The sequence below is a fragment of the Bos indicus genome, chromosome 8, assembly GCF_029378745.1.
Source record: "Bos indicus isolate NIAB-ARS_2022 breed Sahiwal x Tharparkar chromosome 8, NIAB-ARS_B.indTharparkar_mat_pri_1.0, whole genome shotgun sequence".
Lineage (NCBI taxonomy): Eukaryota > Metazoa > Chordata > Mammalia > Artiodactyla > Bovidae > Bos > Bos indicus.
The window spans coordinates 8,450,222-8,467,504 of record NC_091767.1 but is presented as its reverse complement, the minus strand read 5'-3'; the positions used below and the strand labels follow the sequence as shown (position 1 = coordinate 8,467,504).

General features: G+C 46.0%; 1 protein-coding gene across 1 annotated transcript in view; it reads left to right on the top strand.

Moving 5' to 3' along the window:
• The first annotated feature begins 10,483 nt into the window (after positions 1-10,483).
• C8H8orf74 (chromosome 8 C8orf74 homolog) overlaps positions 10,484-17,283 on the top strand; it is a 30,917-nt gene continuing 24,117 nt past the window's right edge. The window contains exons 1-2 of the mRNA XM_019965645.2: positions 10,484-10,582; positions 12,091-12,283. Of these exons, the coding sequence (XP_019821204.2) occupies positions 10,535-10,582; positions 12,091-12,283 (241 nt within the window). The 5' untranslated portion in view covers positions 10,484-10,534. The remainder of the gene's footprint in view (positions 10,583-12,090; positions 12,284-17,283) is intronic.

Here is a 17,283-nt window from a genome sequence, read left to right as displayed (position 1 = left end):
TTTGCTCTTGTTTAGTCACTAAGTTGTGTCCCACTCTTTTGCAACCCCTCGGGCTGCAGCCCACCGGGCTCCTCTGTCCGTGGGATTTTCCAAGCAAGAATACAGGCACGGGTTGGGATTTTCCAGTTGGTTCAGTGGTAAATGTTGTTGGATCTACAAACAAATTGGATTTACGAACATGCTCTTACAACAGAACTCGTTCAGATGTGGGGACTTAATGTACACGGAGCCCTGAAAGAACCAGCTAACAAGTTGACCCATCCATCAGCTGTTTTCTCTACCAACACTGAGTAACCAGTTTCCTGGGAGGACTATTCTTACTATTTTAGAGTAAATTGGTCATTTGGGTTTTATGTTGGCAGCAGTTTGGGGGAAACCTAGCATTCTCAAATACACTCTGAGGGCAGAAATTGATTCTTTCTTAAAATATTGTGTTTAGGTTGTCCGGGGTTGCCTGCAGGCAGGGATAACCATGTGATCTGAAGCATTACGTTTTCCTCACTGGAAATCAATCAGGTTGATAAGTCATCTGTAGAAACTTCCAAGCCTGAGCGTGCTGGGCCCCAAGCACGGTGCTCTCTGAGGTCAGCTCTGCTGCATTGTCCACTCTTTTGTGGCATGAGCCCTCCACTTCCTCGCTGTCACTGTAGCCCCGCCCTCCTGATATCCTCGAGGGGATCCCCATGTTACCCCTGACCCCGTGCCTTCCGAGGGATTGACTGGTCTTCGACAAAACTGCAGCCTCCAGACCACATTTCTCACTTTAGTGCAAACTGCCTTGTCCCTTTGGGGAGTTCACCACCTAGCCTGTCCAGACTTGTGCACTCTCTCAGTCCCCTTAGGCACATTTTATAAAAAAAAGAAAGAAATAAAATTATGTATCTATTTATTTGGTTGTGCCAGGTCTTAGTTGCGGTATGAGGAAAAAAAAATTTTTTTTTCACTGTGGCATGTGGGATCTAATCCCCTAACCAGGGATCAAACCCTGGCCCCCTGCACTGGGGGCATGAAGTCTTAGCCGTGGACCACTAGGGAAGTCCCCCCTTGGGCACCTGTGATGGAGATCCTCGCTCCCGCTCCAGTCCTGCCACAGTCCCGTGAGACTGGGATGTGTGTGGCACCCAGCCCACAACCTGGCCTCATGTTCCCTTGACTCAATCCCCTGTGTCTGCACCCCACATCACCAGCTCACTGCCCAGGACTCGGCCCTCATTTCAGGCTCGACTCTGGAAGCCTCGACCTGTGGGGGGAATCTCGGCCCGGCCGTCTTGCTCTGGCTCTTCCTCTCCCGCCACTTCCATTCTTCACTCTTAGCCAACTATAGCCACCCTCCCCGATCCCGTCACCCGCTCCTAGCTTGAGAACTCTCTGTACCAGTCTAGCGCCCTTGGGGCATGGCTTCAGCCACTCTCTTGATCCACTCTTGCCCAAGACAGGAAGCATCTGCGGTAAGGCCTGACTCCATTCCTCCAACAAATATGCATGGAGTGTCCACCACACGACAGACCCTGTTCTAGGCACTGGGTCCTAACAGAGCAAAGACCCTGCCGTCATGGAGGTTACGTTCTTGTGGGAGAAAGCAGAGTAAATCCATATGTGTTAGGTGGTTGTAAGTGCTGGGAAGGAAAATAAAGCAGGACCAGAGGCTAGAAGGGCTTCCCTGGTGGTTCAGCTGGTAAAAAATTTGCCTGCAATTCAGGAGACCCTGGTTCAATTCCTGAGTTGGGAAGATCCCCTGGGGAAGGGATAGGCTACCCACTCCAGTATTCATGGGCTTCCCTGGTGGTTCAGGTGGTAAAGAATCAGCCCGCAATGTGGGAGACCTGGGTTCGATTCCTTGGTTGGAAAGATGCCCTGGAAGAGGGCATGGCAACCCTCTCCAGTATTCTTGTCTGGAGAATCCCCATGGACAGAAGAGCCTGGAGGGCTATAGTCCATGGTGTCACAAAGAGTCAGACACAGCTGAGTAATTAAGCACAGCACAGTACACAGGCTAGAGAGAGCAGGGGGGTGGGCCTTTTAAAGGCGGGGTCAAAGGGTGCATCTCTGGGGCTGTGATCTGTGGTTAAGGCCAGAGTGAAGTGAGCTGGCCAAACAGGCACCTGGGAGATGAGCTGCCCCCCACCCCCCAGGACAGGGGCAAGAAAAACACAAAAGCCCTGAGAAGACATGATCAAGGCCTAGAGAGTCCAGCAGTGCAAATAAAGTAAAGGAGAGTGAGCGCAGACAGGATGGGAGAGGGAGGCAGGAGTCGCATTAGAGCAGACTTTGGAGGCTGTGTCTGCATCTCACACTTTTAGCAGGCTGGTGGCTCTTCTGTGCTCCATTCAGTCTTTGAGTAAATGAATGAACCAAACTTGGAGTCATACAGAGGTTTATTAACAGGCTGAGGTGTCTTAAAAATGACCTTTGTCATCTGTGTATCTGCCCATCCCTTCGGGGTCCTCCCCCGGGAAACCAAGGGTTCCCATCTGTCGAAGGGCTGCATACTCCCAAGGCTTACATCTGCCTTCGGAGAAGTGTCCACAGTAGGTTAGACTCCTGTCTCATTAGCATGATTTGCCCTCCATGGGGCTCCTTTTCTGTTAATGAGCAGACTTCCCACCCTCCCCAGCCCTGGAAAAGTCTCCCAAGACTGTCCCTTTCTCAGGGCCCTGCCAGGAAGTTGGACGTGCAGCTCACTTTGGTGACCAGGGGACATATCCGGCAACCAAAACACCCCCACTTCCTGGTTCTGGCAAATCACTTTACTTCTGTGAACAAGAACGTTTCTCGGCCTGGTCCATCTTATGACCTGGCTTGACCCAACTAGAGCTCAGAAATCAGTCTCCATACACCGAGAGACTGAATATAGCTACCTGTAACTCTAAAGCCCAAGTAACAGTGGCTTAACCAAATGTGGGTGGTTTTTCCTCTCACATCACAAAAACTCCTGAGGTCAGTGGTCAGTGGCTGGTGCAGCAGACCTCAGCTGTATCACCAGGGGCCCCAGGATGGGATTCCCACGCATGTGCTTACAACATGACCGCAGGTGTTGTGAGACCCAGTTGCTGCTGTTGTTGAGTCACTAAATTGTGTCCAACTCTTGCGACCCCAGGGACTATAGCCTGCAAGGGTCCTCTGCCCATGGGTTTAACCCAGGCAAGAATATACTGGAGTGGATTGCCATTTCCTTCTCCAAGGGATCTTCCAGACCCAGGGATCAAACCCACATCTCCTGCACTGGCGAGTGATAAAGAATCCACCTGTCAAGCAGGAGATGTGGGTTCTATCTCAGGATCATAAAGATTCTGTAGAGGAAGAAATGTTGACCCACTCCAGTATTCTTGCCTGGGAAATCTCATGGACAGAGGAGCCTAGTGAGCTACAGTCCAAAGGGTCACAAAGTCAGACACAACTGAGTGACTTAAAAACAAACAGCAACAACATATATGTGAACAGAAAGCTCTGTATGCCATGTAAGTCCCTTTACGGCAGTGTTATCAGTCAGGAGTCTTCAGAGGAACACAACCAAGAAGATAGATGGATAATAGAGGGATAGGTAGGAGATAGACAGACAGATGGTAGGTATTTAATAGATTGATATATGATTAATGGATAATTTGATTAAATGATAGCTAAATAGATAAACGGGTTTCCCTGGTGGCTCAGCTGGTAAAGAATCCACATTCAATGCAGGACCCAATGAGCCATGCCACGTAGGGCCACCCATAGACGGGTCATGGTGGAGAGTTCTGACAAAATGTGGTTGCTTGGAGAAAGGAATGGCAAGCCACTTCAGTATCCTTGCCTTAAGAACCCCATGAACAGTATGAAAAGGTAAAAACATATGACACTGAAAGATGAATGCCCCAGGTAGGCAGGTGCCCAATGTGCTACTAGAGAAGAGTGCAGAAATAACTCCAGAAAGAATGAAGAGACGGAGCCAAAGCGAAACAATACCCAGTTGTGGCTGTGACTGGTGATGCGAGTGAAGTCGGATGCTGTAAAGAACAATATTGCATAGGAACCTGGAGTGTTAGCTCCATGAATCAAGGTAAATTGGAAGTGGTCAAACAAGAGATGGGAAGAGTGAACATCGACATTTTGGGAATCAATGAACCAAAATGGACGAAAATGAGTGAATTTAACTCAGATGACCATTGTATCTACTACTGTGGGCAAGAATCCTGTAGAAGAAAAGGAGTAGCCATCATAGTCAACAAGAGAGTCCAAAATGCAGTACTTGGATGCAATCTCAAAAACGACAGAATGATCTCTGTCCGTTTCCAAGGCAAACCATTCAATATCACAGTAATCCAAGTCTATGCCCCAACAACTAATGCTGAAGAAGCTGAAACTGAACAGTTCTGTGATGACCTACAAGACCTTCTAGAACTAACAGCAAAAAAAAAAAGATGTCCTTTTCATCATAGGGGACTAAAATGCAAAAATAGGAACTCAAGAGATACCTGGGGTAACAGGCAAGTTTGGGCTTGGAGTACAAAATGAAGCAGAGCAAGGGCTAACAGAGTTTTGCCAAGAGAATGCACTAGTCATAGCAAACACCATCTTCCAACAACACAAGAGACAACACTACACATGGACCTCATGAGATGGTCAATACCGAAACCAAATTGATTATGTTCTCTGCAGCAGAAGATGGAGAAGCGCTATACAGTCAGCAAATCAAGACCAGAAGCTGACTGTGGCTCAGATGGTGAACTCCTCATTGCAAAATTCATACATAAATAGAAGAAAGTAGAGAAAACCATTAGACCATTCACATATGACCTAAATCAAATCCCTTACAGTTATACAGTGGAAGTGACAAATAGATTTAAGAGATTAGATCTGATTGAGAGAGTGCCTGAAGAAATATGGACACAGGTTCATGACATTGTATAGGACGTGGTGATCAAGACCATCCCCAAGAAAAAGAAATGCAAAAAGGCAGAATGGTTGTCTGAAGAGGCCTTACAAATAGCTGAGAAAAGAAAAGAAGCTAAAGACAAAGGAGAAAAGGAAAGATATACCCATCAGAATGCAGAGTTCCAAAGAATAGCAAGAAGAGATAAGAAAGCCTCCTAAGTGATCAATGCAAAGAAATAGTGGAAAACAATAGAACAGGAAAGACTAGAGATCTCTTCAAGAAAATTAGAGATACCAAGGAAACATTTCATGCAAAGACGGGCACAATAAAGGACAGAAACTGTATGAACCTAACAGAAGCAGAAGATATTAAGAAGAGGTGGAAAGAACACACACAAGAACTATGCAAAAAAGATCTTCACGACCCAGATAACCACAACGGTGTGATCACTCACCTAGAGCCAGACATCCTGGAGTGTGAAGCCAAGTGGGCCTTAGGAAGCATCACTACAAAGCTAGTGGAGGTGATGGAATTCCAGTTGAGCTATTTCAAATCCTAAAAGATGATGCCTTGAAAGTGCTGCACTCAATATGCCAGCAAATTTGGAAAACTCAGCAATGGCCACAGGACTGGAAAAAGTCAGTTTCATTCCTTTCCCAAAGAAAGGCAATGCCAAAGAATTTTCAAACTACCACACAATCAGTTGCACTCATCTCACACACTAGCAAAGTAATGTTCAAAATTCTCCAAGCGAGGGTTCAACAGTACATGACCCGAGAAATTCCAGATGTTCAAGCTGAATTTAGAAAAGGCAGAGGAACCAAAGATCAAATTGCCACCATCCGCTGGATCATAGAAAAAGCAAGAGAGTTCCAGAAAAATATCTACTTCTGCTTTATTGACTACGCCAAAGCCTTTGACTGTAGATCACAACAAACTGGAAAATTCTGAAAGAGATGGGAATACCAGACCACCTTATCTGACCCTGAGAAACCTGTATGCAGGTCAAGAAACAGGTTAGAACCGGACATGGAACAATAGACTGGTTCCAAATTGGGAAAGGAGTACGTCAAGGCTGTATATTGTCACCCTGCTTATTTAACTTATATGCAGAGTACATCATGAGAAATGCTAGGCTGGAAGAAGCACAAGCTGGAACCAAGATTGCCGGAAGAAATATCAATAACCTCATATATGCAGATAACACCACCCTTATGGCAGAAAGCAGAGAGGAACTAAAGAGCCTTTTGATGAAAAGTGAAAGAGCAGAGTGAAAAAGCTGGCTTAAAACTCAACCTTCAAAAAATGAAGATGATAGCATCCAGTCCCATCACTTTATGGCTAATAGATGGGGAAACAATGACAGACTTTATTTTCTTGGGCTCCAAAGTCACTGTGGATGGTGACTGCAGCCGTGAAATTAAAAGATGCTTGCTCTTTGGAAGAAAAGCTATGACCAACCTAGATATCATATTGAAAAGCAGAAATATTACTTTGCCTACAAAGGTTCATCTAGTCAAACTATGGCTTTTCCAGTAGTCACATATGGATGTGAGAGTTGGACCATAAAGAAAGCTGAGCACCAAAGAATTGATATTTTTGAACTATGGTGTTGGAGAAGACTCTTGCGAGTCCCCTGGACTGTAAGATCATCAAACCAGTCAATCCTAAAGGAAATCAGTCCTAAATATTCACTGGAAGGACTGATGCTGAAGCTGAAAGTCCAATACTTTGGCCACCTGATGCGAAGAACTGACTCCTTGGTAAAGACCCTGATGCTGAGAATGACTGAAGGCAGGAAGAGAAGGAGGTGACAGAGGATGAGATGATTGGATAGCATCACCGACTCAATGGACATGAGTTTGAGCAAACTCCAGGAGTTGGTGATGGACAGGGAAGCCTGGCGTGCTGCAGTCCACGGGGCCACAAAGACATGACTGGGTGAGTGAACTAAACTGCACTGGGCATGTGCTCTTGTATGTATGTCTTGCATCCAAACTCATGTCTTAGTAGGGCTTCAATTCTGATGACTAAGATGATAAAAATGATGTTGATGAGAATCAACGTTATGGAGTATGGAGGTTCCTCAAAAAATTAAGAAATAGAACTACCGTATGATCCAGCAATCCCACTTCTGGGTCTGTACCCAGAGGAAATGAAAACAGGATTTTGAAGAGGTATCTATACCCCTATGTTCACTGCAGCATTTTTCACAACTGCCAAGATACGGAAACAAACTAAGTGTCCATCAATGGTATGTACACACAATGAAATATTATTCAGCCATTGGGAAGAAGAAAATCCTGCCATTTATGACTACACAGACAGAACTTACGGGCATTATGCTAAGTGAGATAAGACAGCCAGAGAAAGACAAACACTGCATGGAAGCTACTTATATGTGGACCCTAAAAAGAAAGTCAAACTCATAGAAACAGAGAATAGGAAGTGTTACCAGGGGCTGGAGAGTGGGGGAGTCAGGGAGAGGTTGGTAAAAGGGTTCAGACTTTAAGCTGTATGATGAGTAAGTTCTGAGAGTCTAACGGTGACGGTAAAATAAAAAATAGAAAAATAAAACCAAGGTTGGTGATGCTGATAAAGGATAAAAAGAAACAATAATGGCCAAATCTGCCCTGAATCATTCAAGGATAGTCAAAAATCTGTTGGTGGTGATTATGTATATTGTAGACTGAAGCAAGCAGTTAAGTCAGTTCTACTTGAGCATTAACTAGAGTCTATGAAGCCTGAATGTTCTGAACTTATCTAGAAGACTCTTGAATTCTGCAGTAGTATTTAGTATGGACAACTGTGGTTTTCTTTTTTGGGGCTGCACTGTACATGGATCTCAGTTCCCCTACCAGGGATCCACAGCGCCCTCTGCAGTGGAAGCACAGAGTCTTACCCACTGGACCACCAGGGAAGCCCCATTATGGCCAGTTGTTAAGACCAAGGTGCCAGCACTAGTTTGTGATCTTATGCAAGATACATAATCACACTAGGACTCAGTCTCCTCATATGTCAAACGGGAATGATAATCATTATACCTATCTCATGGAATTGTGAAGATTAAAAGAGATAATGTATTTAACACTCCTGGACTATAACTTCCATTATTTACTAACTAAAAACATTCTTTAGCATTGTTTGGTAATTCTATGAGATTTTTGTTTTGTTTCTATGACTAAACAGGCCTTTAGGATAAGTAAGCTGAGATATATTCATTCCACAAATGGTACATAAAAAAGATACCTTAAAGGTTAATAAGTTCAAAGCCAGACTATGTGGCTTTTGTATGGATCTCAAGCAGGATTCAAGGATGTCCATTTTAATAAAAGAACCCTGGAAGTGTTAGTCGCTCATTCCTGTCTGATTCATTGTGACCTCATGAACTGTAGTCCGCCAGTTTCTTCTCTCTATGGGATTCTCCAGGCAAGAATACTGGAGTGGGTTGCTATGCCTTTCTCCAGGGGATCTTCCTGACTCAGGGATTGAACTCGGGTCTCCCATATTGCAGGCAGATTCTTTACCGTTTGAGCCACAAGGGATGCCTCCTGGATATGGGGGAAATGAGTCAAGTGCCTAGGCAGACTCTGTCCGTAGCCTGTTTTCATTCAATCGGTATCACTTTATGATGCTTCCAATTATTCACCTAGCAAAAATTTACTGGGTGCCAGCCACCATCCAGGCTGTCCACTAGGCCCCAGGGCCCCAGGGGTGAAGAAGACATTGTCCACACCCTCAAGGGACAAGTAGGCTGGACGGGGAGGCATCCACTCAGTAGAAAGGTGAAATGTCACGTCCTAGGGTCATGATAAAGATAGCCACAGCCACTCAGCAACTTCCCTGGTGGTCCAGTGGCTAAGGCTGCACACTCCCAATGCCAGGGGCCTGGGTTCAACCCCTGGTCAGGGAACTAGATCCCACATTCTGCATCTAAGAGTTACAGGCCACAGCTAAGACCCAGTGCAGCCAAATAGATAAATATATATTTTTTAAGGTGAAATGCCACATCATAGGGTCATGATAAAGACAGTCACGGGCATTCAGCATACAGTGGAACACACCGCGGCATGTTAAGTGGTGAGTAAAAGTCATCAATAAGAGGAAATGCCCTCGCGTCTCACAACCTAGAGGAAACAGGCATCAAAACAAATCATCAAAAGGGTTAAGTGAACACTTACAAAGTGTGAAGTGCTGCCGATGATGCATTCAGGGCTACGGACCCTGTTACACGGACCCGGAAAGGTTTTCCTGGGAAAGAGATGATTAAGCTGAGACCCGAGGCACCAGAAGGATGAAGGCAGAGAGAGGTTAGAAGAGCTTCCAGGAAGAGAAGCAGTACATGTAAAGTTCTGGAAGGGGGAGAGGAAGGGGCTGGAGAAGAATGGCTCAAATCACAGGGCCTTCCTTGTAAGCCCCATGTAGTCTTTTATAAGGGGGCTGCTCCACAAAAAACCATGGAAGGGTTTGAAGCAAGAAACTGACGTAGTCCATTTTTTTTTCCTCTGATGTAAACGTTTAATTGTATTTTGAAATTGTGTATCAGTAAAAATTATAAAGAATAGAATTTTTAAAGCATGGGCAGTATGATCCTATTTTAAATTTTTTTAAAAAATGTTTAATTTTTATTGTTATTTCATATTGTCTATCAATTATCTTTCCATCTATCTGTATACTCATAGACAATTGCCTGAATATTTATGACATAGTTAATTTTTAAGTGCATGTGTATCTGTGTGTGCAGAGAGAGGGGACAATAGAACTCACATAAAATAATCAGAGATCCTAAGTGAGTTGCCCACAAGGTCAAGGAAGGTGGAGTCATATGGCCAAAGGGGATGCTGGCTCTGTGTGGTTGGGACCTTTGGGAGTGCTCACGTCTGGCCAGGACCCCCCTCTCACCCCCAAAAGAGCCAAGGGAACTGGGCAGGTATCAGTGGGGGTGGCCCCAGGACCCGAGGGCTCAACCACCAACTCCCTACAACATCCCAGGCTTTCCCCAGGATGCTCCTGTGCACAGTCAGGGCTTACAGGCAGGGAGGCGGGGGGTAGCAGGGAGCAGGACTCGACCCACGGGTCACCAGCTGGGTTTCCAGGAGAGAGCGAGGCGAGGCTAACCAGGAAAGAGACTGGATCCCCATGGGGTCTCCACATTGGGGTGTTTGGGCACTGCACAGGGACACCCCTACAGAGCTGTTTTCTGTACCCAAGACAAAACTGGGTTGCACAAAACCGGAAGTCACAATTCCACTGGCCAGTGCAGAAGTGGGTAGAAACCAGATCCTGGCAGGACGAGGCATCGGTGAGGATGGCATATGGAAGCCAGCTTCTCCATAGAGAAAAAATCCCCGACTATGGAAGGAAGGAGAAAAATCGGGCTTGGATTAGAAAGATGTAGCACCTGAGGGGCCATGTGTATGTGTGCCGGAAAGCCTGAGAAGGCTCACTGCCTGAAGGAGAACAACTTTCAAGGAACGGGGCTAGAAATAGAAAGGGCTCCAGGTCACTGAGCAGCTGTGGGGGCCCAGAGCCCGCTGGAGAAGAGGGACCAGAGGAGGGAAGCTGGGAGAGCCACCTCCAAGTGGGTCTTCATGACCTCACAAAGCAGGCATCCTCAGCCCAGCGTTCCTGAAGCTCCAAGGCAGTCCTGGTTAGGTCTCCTAGCAACTGGATGCAGGGGCCATGGCACTCCTAACAGCCCAGGGAGTGAAAAAAGTCTTCCAATTTCAGGTGAAGAGAACATATGACTTTTAAGAGAAAGTGTGCTCCTATTGGCCTAAGAGGGAGGTGTGTCCTCCCAGCGACCCCTGGACAGCTCTCCTGTCCCTGCGTGTCAGCTCGGAGGCCCAAGACAGGCAGGTGTGGGCCCAGGGAATGTGCGTGCCAGGTGTATGCCAGGCCAAAGTTAGCCCAGTCTTTGGAGCTGGAGGGCTATCTTCCAGGCCTGCGGTGACAGCCCTTGATGCAGCAGAGCCTGCATGGAAGGACAGAGGAGGTGGGCGTGGAGGTGCTGTGCCTGCCTACACTCCAGGGAGGGCCTGGGAGTCCCCTGCAGCCGGTCACAGGGGTGCCACCTTCACCAGAGCCCTCGGGCCCTGAGAGCCTGTCAGGATTGTAGGCCACTGTGTAGAGGGAATATGTGTGTGGTTGTGGGTGTGGTGGGAGCCGGGGGCTCTGTGTCTTTAAGGCAGAGAAGGGGGCAGATTTCGATGGTTGCTCAGAATCATTTCTGAGGCCAAAATGCATGAGCAATGTGAACACTTGTGGATGGAGGAGACTCTAGCCTGCAGGGCCTGGGCCTCCGGTCCATCCAGAAAGGCTCTGCTGTAGAACTCAGGCAAGACCACCCCGGGCCAGCGGTGTGCACAGGTCAGCCTCTGACCAGCAGTCTTGAGCTGACGGGGAGGCAGCAGGCAAGGCACCCCCGGCTGAGGCTTCCTTCCCTGGCCCAGGACGGGTGCTTTCATCATCTTTCCTGGATTTTCCAGCCAGCTGTCCTTTCAGATGCTGACTTAGGGGTCTACAGGAGCTGTGGGGGAGGGGAGAGGATCCCCAGGGGCTGAGACAGGCTCTGGGCCTCCCTCAAGCGCTGTCTACCATCACTTCTCCACTCCTCTCCCCCCAGGGGAGCAACACTCTTGTGTTCACTGAATCCCCATTCATGCCACACCTTTTCTTACCCCCTCCTTGAAAGGGACTTGATTCTCCTACATGTGTTGGTGATCTCTAAGAAACTTTCTAGAAAGGCCAGATGAACTCTCAAGTAAAACTAATTCTAACCTAAAGAAAGGATTAAAAGGTACCTTAACCAGTCTTGAGGCCCTAGCTTCACCAAGCAAGATGCATTTCTTCTGCTAAAGCATTGCTTCATCAAGCTTCTTCTTGGCTAGTCATTTACACTTTAGTATGAATTTCATGGTCACATCACTATCTCTGGAGCAGTCTCAGAGGGAAGTCAAATTTTGTTTGAGGGAAGAGGATCATACTAATTCAGGACTTGAGGGCTGCTGGCGGGGTAGAAACCTGGAGCTGTAGCAGCTAGGATGAAAACTCCCAGAGGAAGGAGCAGGGCTAGAAAGGTGAGGGAAAGCTGTCCAGAAATGAAAGACTAATTCTGTCCAAGTGTACCCCTAGTCCTGGTCACTCTTCAGGATCCAGGGGCACAGCATGGATTCCCAGTGATGATGTTGTCCTGATTCCTCAGTCTCACCCTCCACCCCTCATATCACACCCTGCAGAAACCAGAAGGTCGGGAGCACCTGCGGAGACTGCTGAACTGGGAAGAGTTTGACGAGCTCAGAGACTCCCGCAGAAGCATCCTGCTGGACACCCTCTATGAAAGCATCATCTTCGCTGTGGGCAAAGGCTTCCCATGGCGGGAGGTGGCGCAGGTGGTCAAGTTCACGGAAGAGCTGCTCAAGGAAACCAAAGGTACGGGGCAGGCAGGGCAGGAGTCAGTGAGGCCTGGGGAGGGCTCACAGCCCTAGGGGCCCTCCAAAGAGCGTGAAGCTACTTGCTTTCTTTCCCTGGCATTTAGCCTCTTCATATGGTCCAGAACAGGGCCCTGTCCAGACTTTCTGAAAAGTGGAACAAACAGAATGTTCTTGCTGAGTCTTATTCCTGATCACCCTGGTGGGAACTCTTGCACCACGCCAAGCTATTCACAAAGCAACCAAGGATGTTCGTTTTTTCAGTCAGTCATTTATACTTTAGTATGAACTACATTATATTTCCCTGGAGGCTCAGTGGTAAAGAATCCACCTGCCAATGCAAGAGACATAAGAGACACAGGTTCGATCCTTGAGTTGGGAAGACCCCTGGAGAAGGAAGTTTCAAGCCAGTCCAGTATTCTTGCCTGGGAAATCCCATGGACAGAGGAGCCTGGTGGGCTACAGTCCATGGGGTTGCAGAGAGTCAGTTACAACTTAGCAAATAAACAACAGCAATGAACTTCATCATTAAACCTATATCTCTGGGGCAGTGAGTTGAGAGTAGGGTCCAAGAGAAGTCAATGTTTGTTTTAGAAAAGAGAGAAGGAATAATAATAATTCAGAAGTTTTGTTTTGGTCCTGCTTAACTTAAATGTGTCACTATTCTGCTTAAAATCCTTCACTGAATTTCCATTGTACTCCTGAGAGACTGCAAATTGTTCCCAGCATCCGTTTTTGCTCTGCTGAATGTCTTGGAGGAATCCTCTATAGATGTCAGCTTGCTGGCAGGGATGCTGGAACCAGAGTCAGGTTGTGGAAAGAGCATCTCTCCCACCCCTACCCTGTGTTGGGCTTCAGAAGAAGAGGGTAAGCCTCTCTCGCTGTGATCCACAGCACGAGGGGGTGTGGCCACAACTTCCCACTCCTTGTCTGAGATGCAGATTCATTCATTAAGCAGATACATGGAGCATCCCCTCCAGGACCACCACTGTAGTAATACTCAACCAAGAATCATCAGTAGGTGCTAAAGTCAGAGGCTGAATGCTTGATGGGAAATGAGATATTTACACACTTCCTCAGAGTCTCCCCACAACATCATTACTGATGGCAAAGGGGAAAAGAATACTTTTAGGGTGAGGGAGCCTGGGGGACACCTCCTCAATCAATGTTCCATCAGTAAGAGGACACAGATTATCGTGCCACCCAGTGGGATGCGAAAGAAGCAGCCAGCATCCTTCTGTAATGGTTGTAGCAGAGACTCAGAGCCTGACATCATCGGGAAAAACTTCCAATTAAGAGCACTACACAAAGGCCCTCTCCTGTAAGCTGCAAAGCACAGAGGGCATGAGAACCAAGGAAAGACAGAGGAACTGCTCCAAACTGAAAGACACTGAGGGAACGTGTCCACTAAACGTGACAGGTGGACCCGGTTTGGGTCCTTTCACTGTACAGAATGTCACTGGGATAACTGGAGAACCTTGGGTCAGGTCTGGTTATTGCACACTAGTGTTGTGTTGAGGTGATCTCTAACTCTGGTGGTTGTGATTGTGAAGGTCCTTGTGTAGGAAATGCACACGAAAAGATCCTGCCTGATGGGGCATTAACTGGATCACTTGTTCTTTAAGTACTTCAGGAAATTTTTCTTTGTACTATTTTTTTCTAGCTTCATTGAGATATAATTGACATACAGTATTGTATAAGGTATGCAACATGGTTTGATATATGTATATATTGTGAAATAATTAGCACAATAAGTTTAATGAACACCACCTCACCTAGTTTTTTTTTTCCTTGGGATGAGAATTTTTAAGGTCTGCTCTCTTGGCAACTCTCAGATACACAATATGATATTGTTAATTATAGTCATCATGTTTTACATTATATCCTCAGGTGTTAATTATCTTATAACTGGAAGTTTGTACCTTTGGCCACCTTAACCTATTTCACCCATGCACCAACCCATGGCTTCTGGCAACCACCTGTCTTTACTTTTTCCATGATGAAGTTGAGGGTTGTTTTGATTCCACATGTAAGTGAAATCATACCGTATTTGTCTTTCTCTGACTTTTCTCACTTAACACATAATGACTTCAAAGTTCATCATGTTGTTACAAATGCTACGATTTCCTTCTTTTATGGCTGAATAATAACTGTGGTGTTGGAGAAGACTCTTGAGAGTTCCTTGGACTGCAAGGAGATCCAACCAGTCCATTCTAAAGGAGATCAGTCCTGGGTGTTCTTTGGAAGGAATGATGCTAAAGCTGAAACTCCAGTACTTTGGCCAGATCATGCGAAGAGTTGACTCATTGGAAAAGACTCTGATGCTGGGAGGGATTGGGGGCAGGAGGAGAAGAGGACGACAGAGGATGAGATGGCTGGATGGCATCACTGACTCGATGGACATGAGTTTGAGTGAACTCCGGGAGTTGGTGATGGACAGGGAGGCCTGGCGTGCTGCAAATCATGGGGTCGCAAAGAGTTGGACACCACTGAGTGACTGAACTGAACTGAACTGAATATTCCTTTGTATATATGCATGCATTTATACACATGTATGCATATATGTGGAGAAGGAAATGGCAACCCACTCCAGTGTTCTTGCCTGGAGAATCCCAGGGACAGGGGAGCCTGGTGGGCTGCCGTCTATGGGATCAGACAGACTAAAGTGACTTAACAACAACATCAACAATGCATATATGTGTATATACCCACATATATATAGTGTATATTCACATTTTCTTTATCCATTTGTCTGTCATTTGATACAGGGGTTATTTCTGTATCTTGGCTATTGTGAATAATGCCACAGTGAATATGTGTTAGTGTGAGTCACTCAATCATGTCCAAGTCTTTGCTACCCCATGGACTGTAGCCCACCAGGTGATTCTGCAGAATTTTCCAGGCAAGAACATTGGAGTGGGTAGTCATTCCCTTCTCCAGGGGATCTTCCTGATCCAGGAATCAAAACCAGGTCTCCTGCATTGCAAGCAGCTTCTTTACCATCTGAGCCACTAGGGAAGCCCACAGCCAACATGGGGGTCTGATATCTCTTAGAGAGTGATTTCATTTCCTTTGAACATGTACCCAGAAATGGGACCACTGTATCTTGTGGTAGCTTTATTTGTAATTTGTTGAGGAATAGATTCAAGGGATTAGATCTGATAGACAGAGTGCCTGAAGAACTATGGATGGAGGTTTGTGACATTGTACAGAAGACAGGGATCAAGACCATCCCTAAGAAAAAGAAATGCAAAAAAGCAAAATGGTTGTCTGAGGAGGCCTTATGAATAGCTGCAAAAGGAAGAGAAGTGAAAAGCAAAGGAGAAAAGGAAAGATATACCCATTGAATGCAGAGTTCCAAAGAATAACAAGGAGAGATAAGAAAGCTTTCCACAGTGATCAGTGCAAAGAAATAGAGGAAAACAACAGAATGGGAAAGACTAGAGATCTCTTCAAGAAAATTGGAGATACCAAGGGAATACTTCATGCAAAGATGGGCTCAATAAAGGACAGAAATGGTATGGACCTAACAGAAGCAGATGATATTAAGCAGAGGAGGCAAGAATACACAGAACTATACAAAAAAGATCTTCACGACCCAGATAATCACGATGGTGTGATCACTCACCTGGAGCCAGACATCGTGGAATGTGAAGTCAAGTGGGCCTTAGGAAGCATCACTACGAACAAAGCTAGAGGAGGTGATAGAATTCCAGCTGAGCTATTTCAAATCCTAAAAGATGATGCTGTGATAGTGTTGCACTCAATATGCCAGCAAATTTGGAAAACTCAGCAGTGACCATAGGACTGGAAATGGTCAGTTCTCATCTCAATCCCAAAGAATGTTCAAACTACCGCACACTGCCCTCATCTCACATGCTAGCAAAGTAATGCTTAAAATTCTCCAAGCCAGATTTCAAGAGTACATGAATCAAGAAATCCCAGGTGTTCAAGCTGTATTTAGAAAAGGCAGAGGAACCAGAGATCAAATTGCCAACATCCATTGGATCACTGAAAAAACAAGAGAGCTCCAGAAAAACATCTATTTCTGCTTTATTAACTATGCCAAAGCCTTTGACTGTGTAGATCACAACAAAGTCTGGAAAATTCTTCAAGAGATGGGGATACCAGACAACCTGACCTGCCTCCTGAGAAATCTGTATGCAAGTCAAGAAGCAACAGTTAGAACTGGACATGGAACAATGGGCTGGTTCCAAATCAGGAAAGGAGTACGTCAAGGCTGTATATTGTCACCCTGCTTATTTAACTTCTATGCAGAGTACATCATGAGAAACGCTGGGCTGGAGGAAGCTCATGCTGGAATCAAGATTGCCGGGAGAAATATCACTAACCTCAGATATGCAGATGACACCACCCTTATGGCAGAAATCGAAGAAGAGCTAAAGTGCCTCTTGATGAAAGTGAAAGAGGAGAGTAAAAAAGTTGGCTGAAAACTCAACATTCAGAAAACTAAGATCATGGCATCTGGTCCCATCACTTCATGGGAAACAGATGGGGAAACAGAGGAAACAGTGACAGACTTTATTTTTTTGGGCTCCAAAATCACTGCGGATGGTGACTGCAGCCATGAAATTAAAAGACACTTGCTCCTTGGAAGAAAAGTTATGATCAACCTAGACAGCATATTAAAAAGCAGAGACATTACTTTGCCAACAAAGGTCCATCTTGTCAAAGCTATGGTTTTTCCAGTAGTCATGTATGGATGTGAGAGTTGGACTATAAAGAAAGCTGACCACAAAAGAACTGATGCTTTTGAATTGTGGTATTGGAGAAGACTCTTGAGAGTCCCTTGGACTGCAAGGAGATCCAACCAGTCCATCCTAAAGGAAATCACTCCTGAATACTCATTGGAAGGACTGATGCTGAAGCTGAAACTCTTAATACTTTGGCCACCTGATGTGAAGAACTGACTCATTTAAAAAGACCCTGATGCTGGAAAGATTGAAGGTGGGAAGAGAAGGGGATGACAGAGGATGAGAT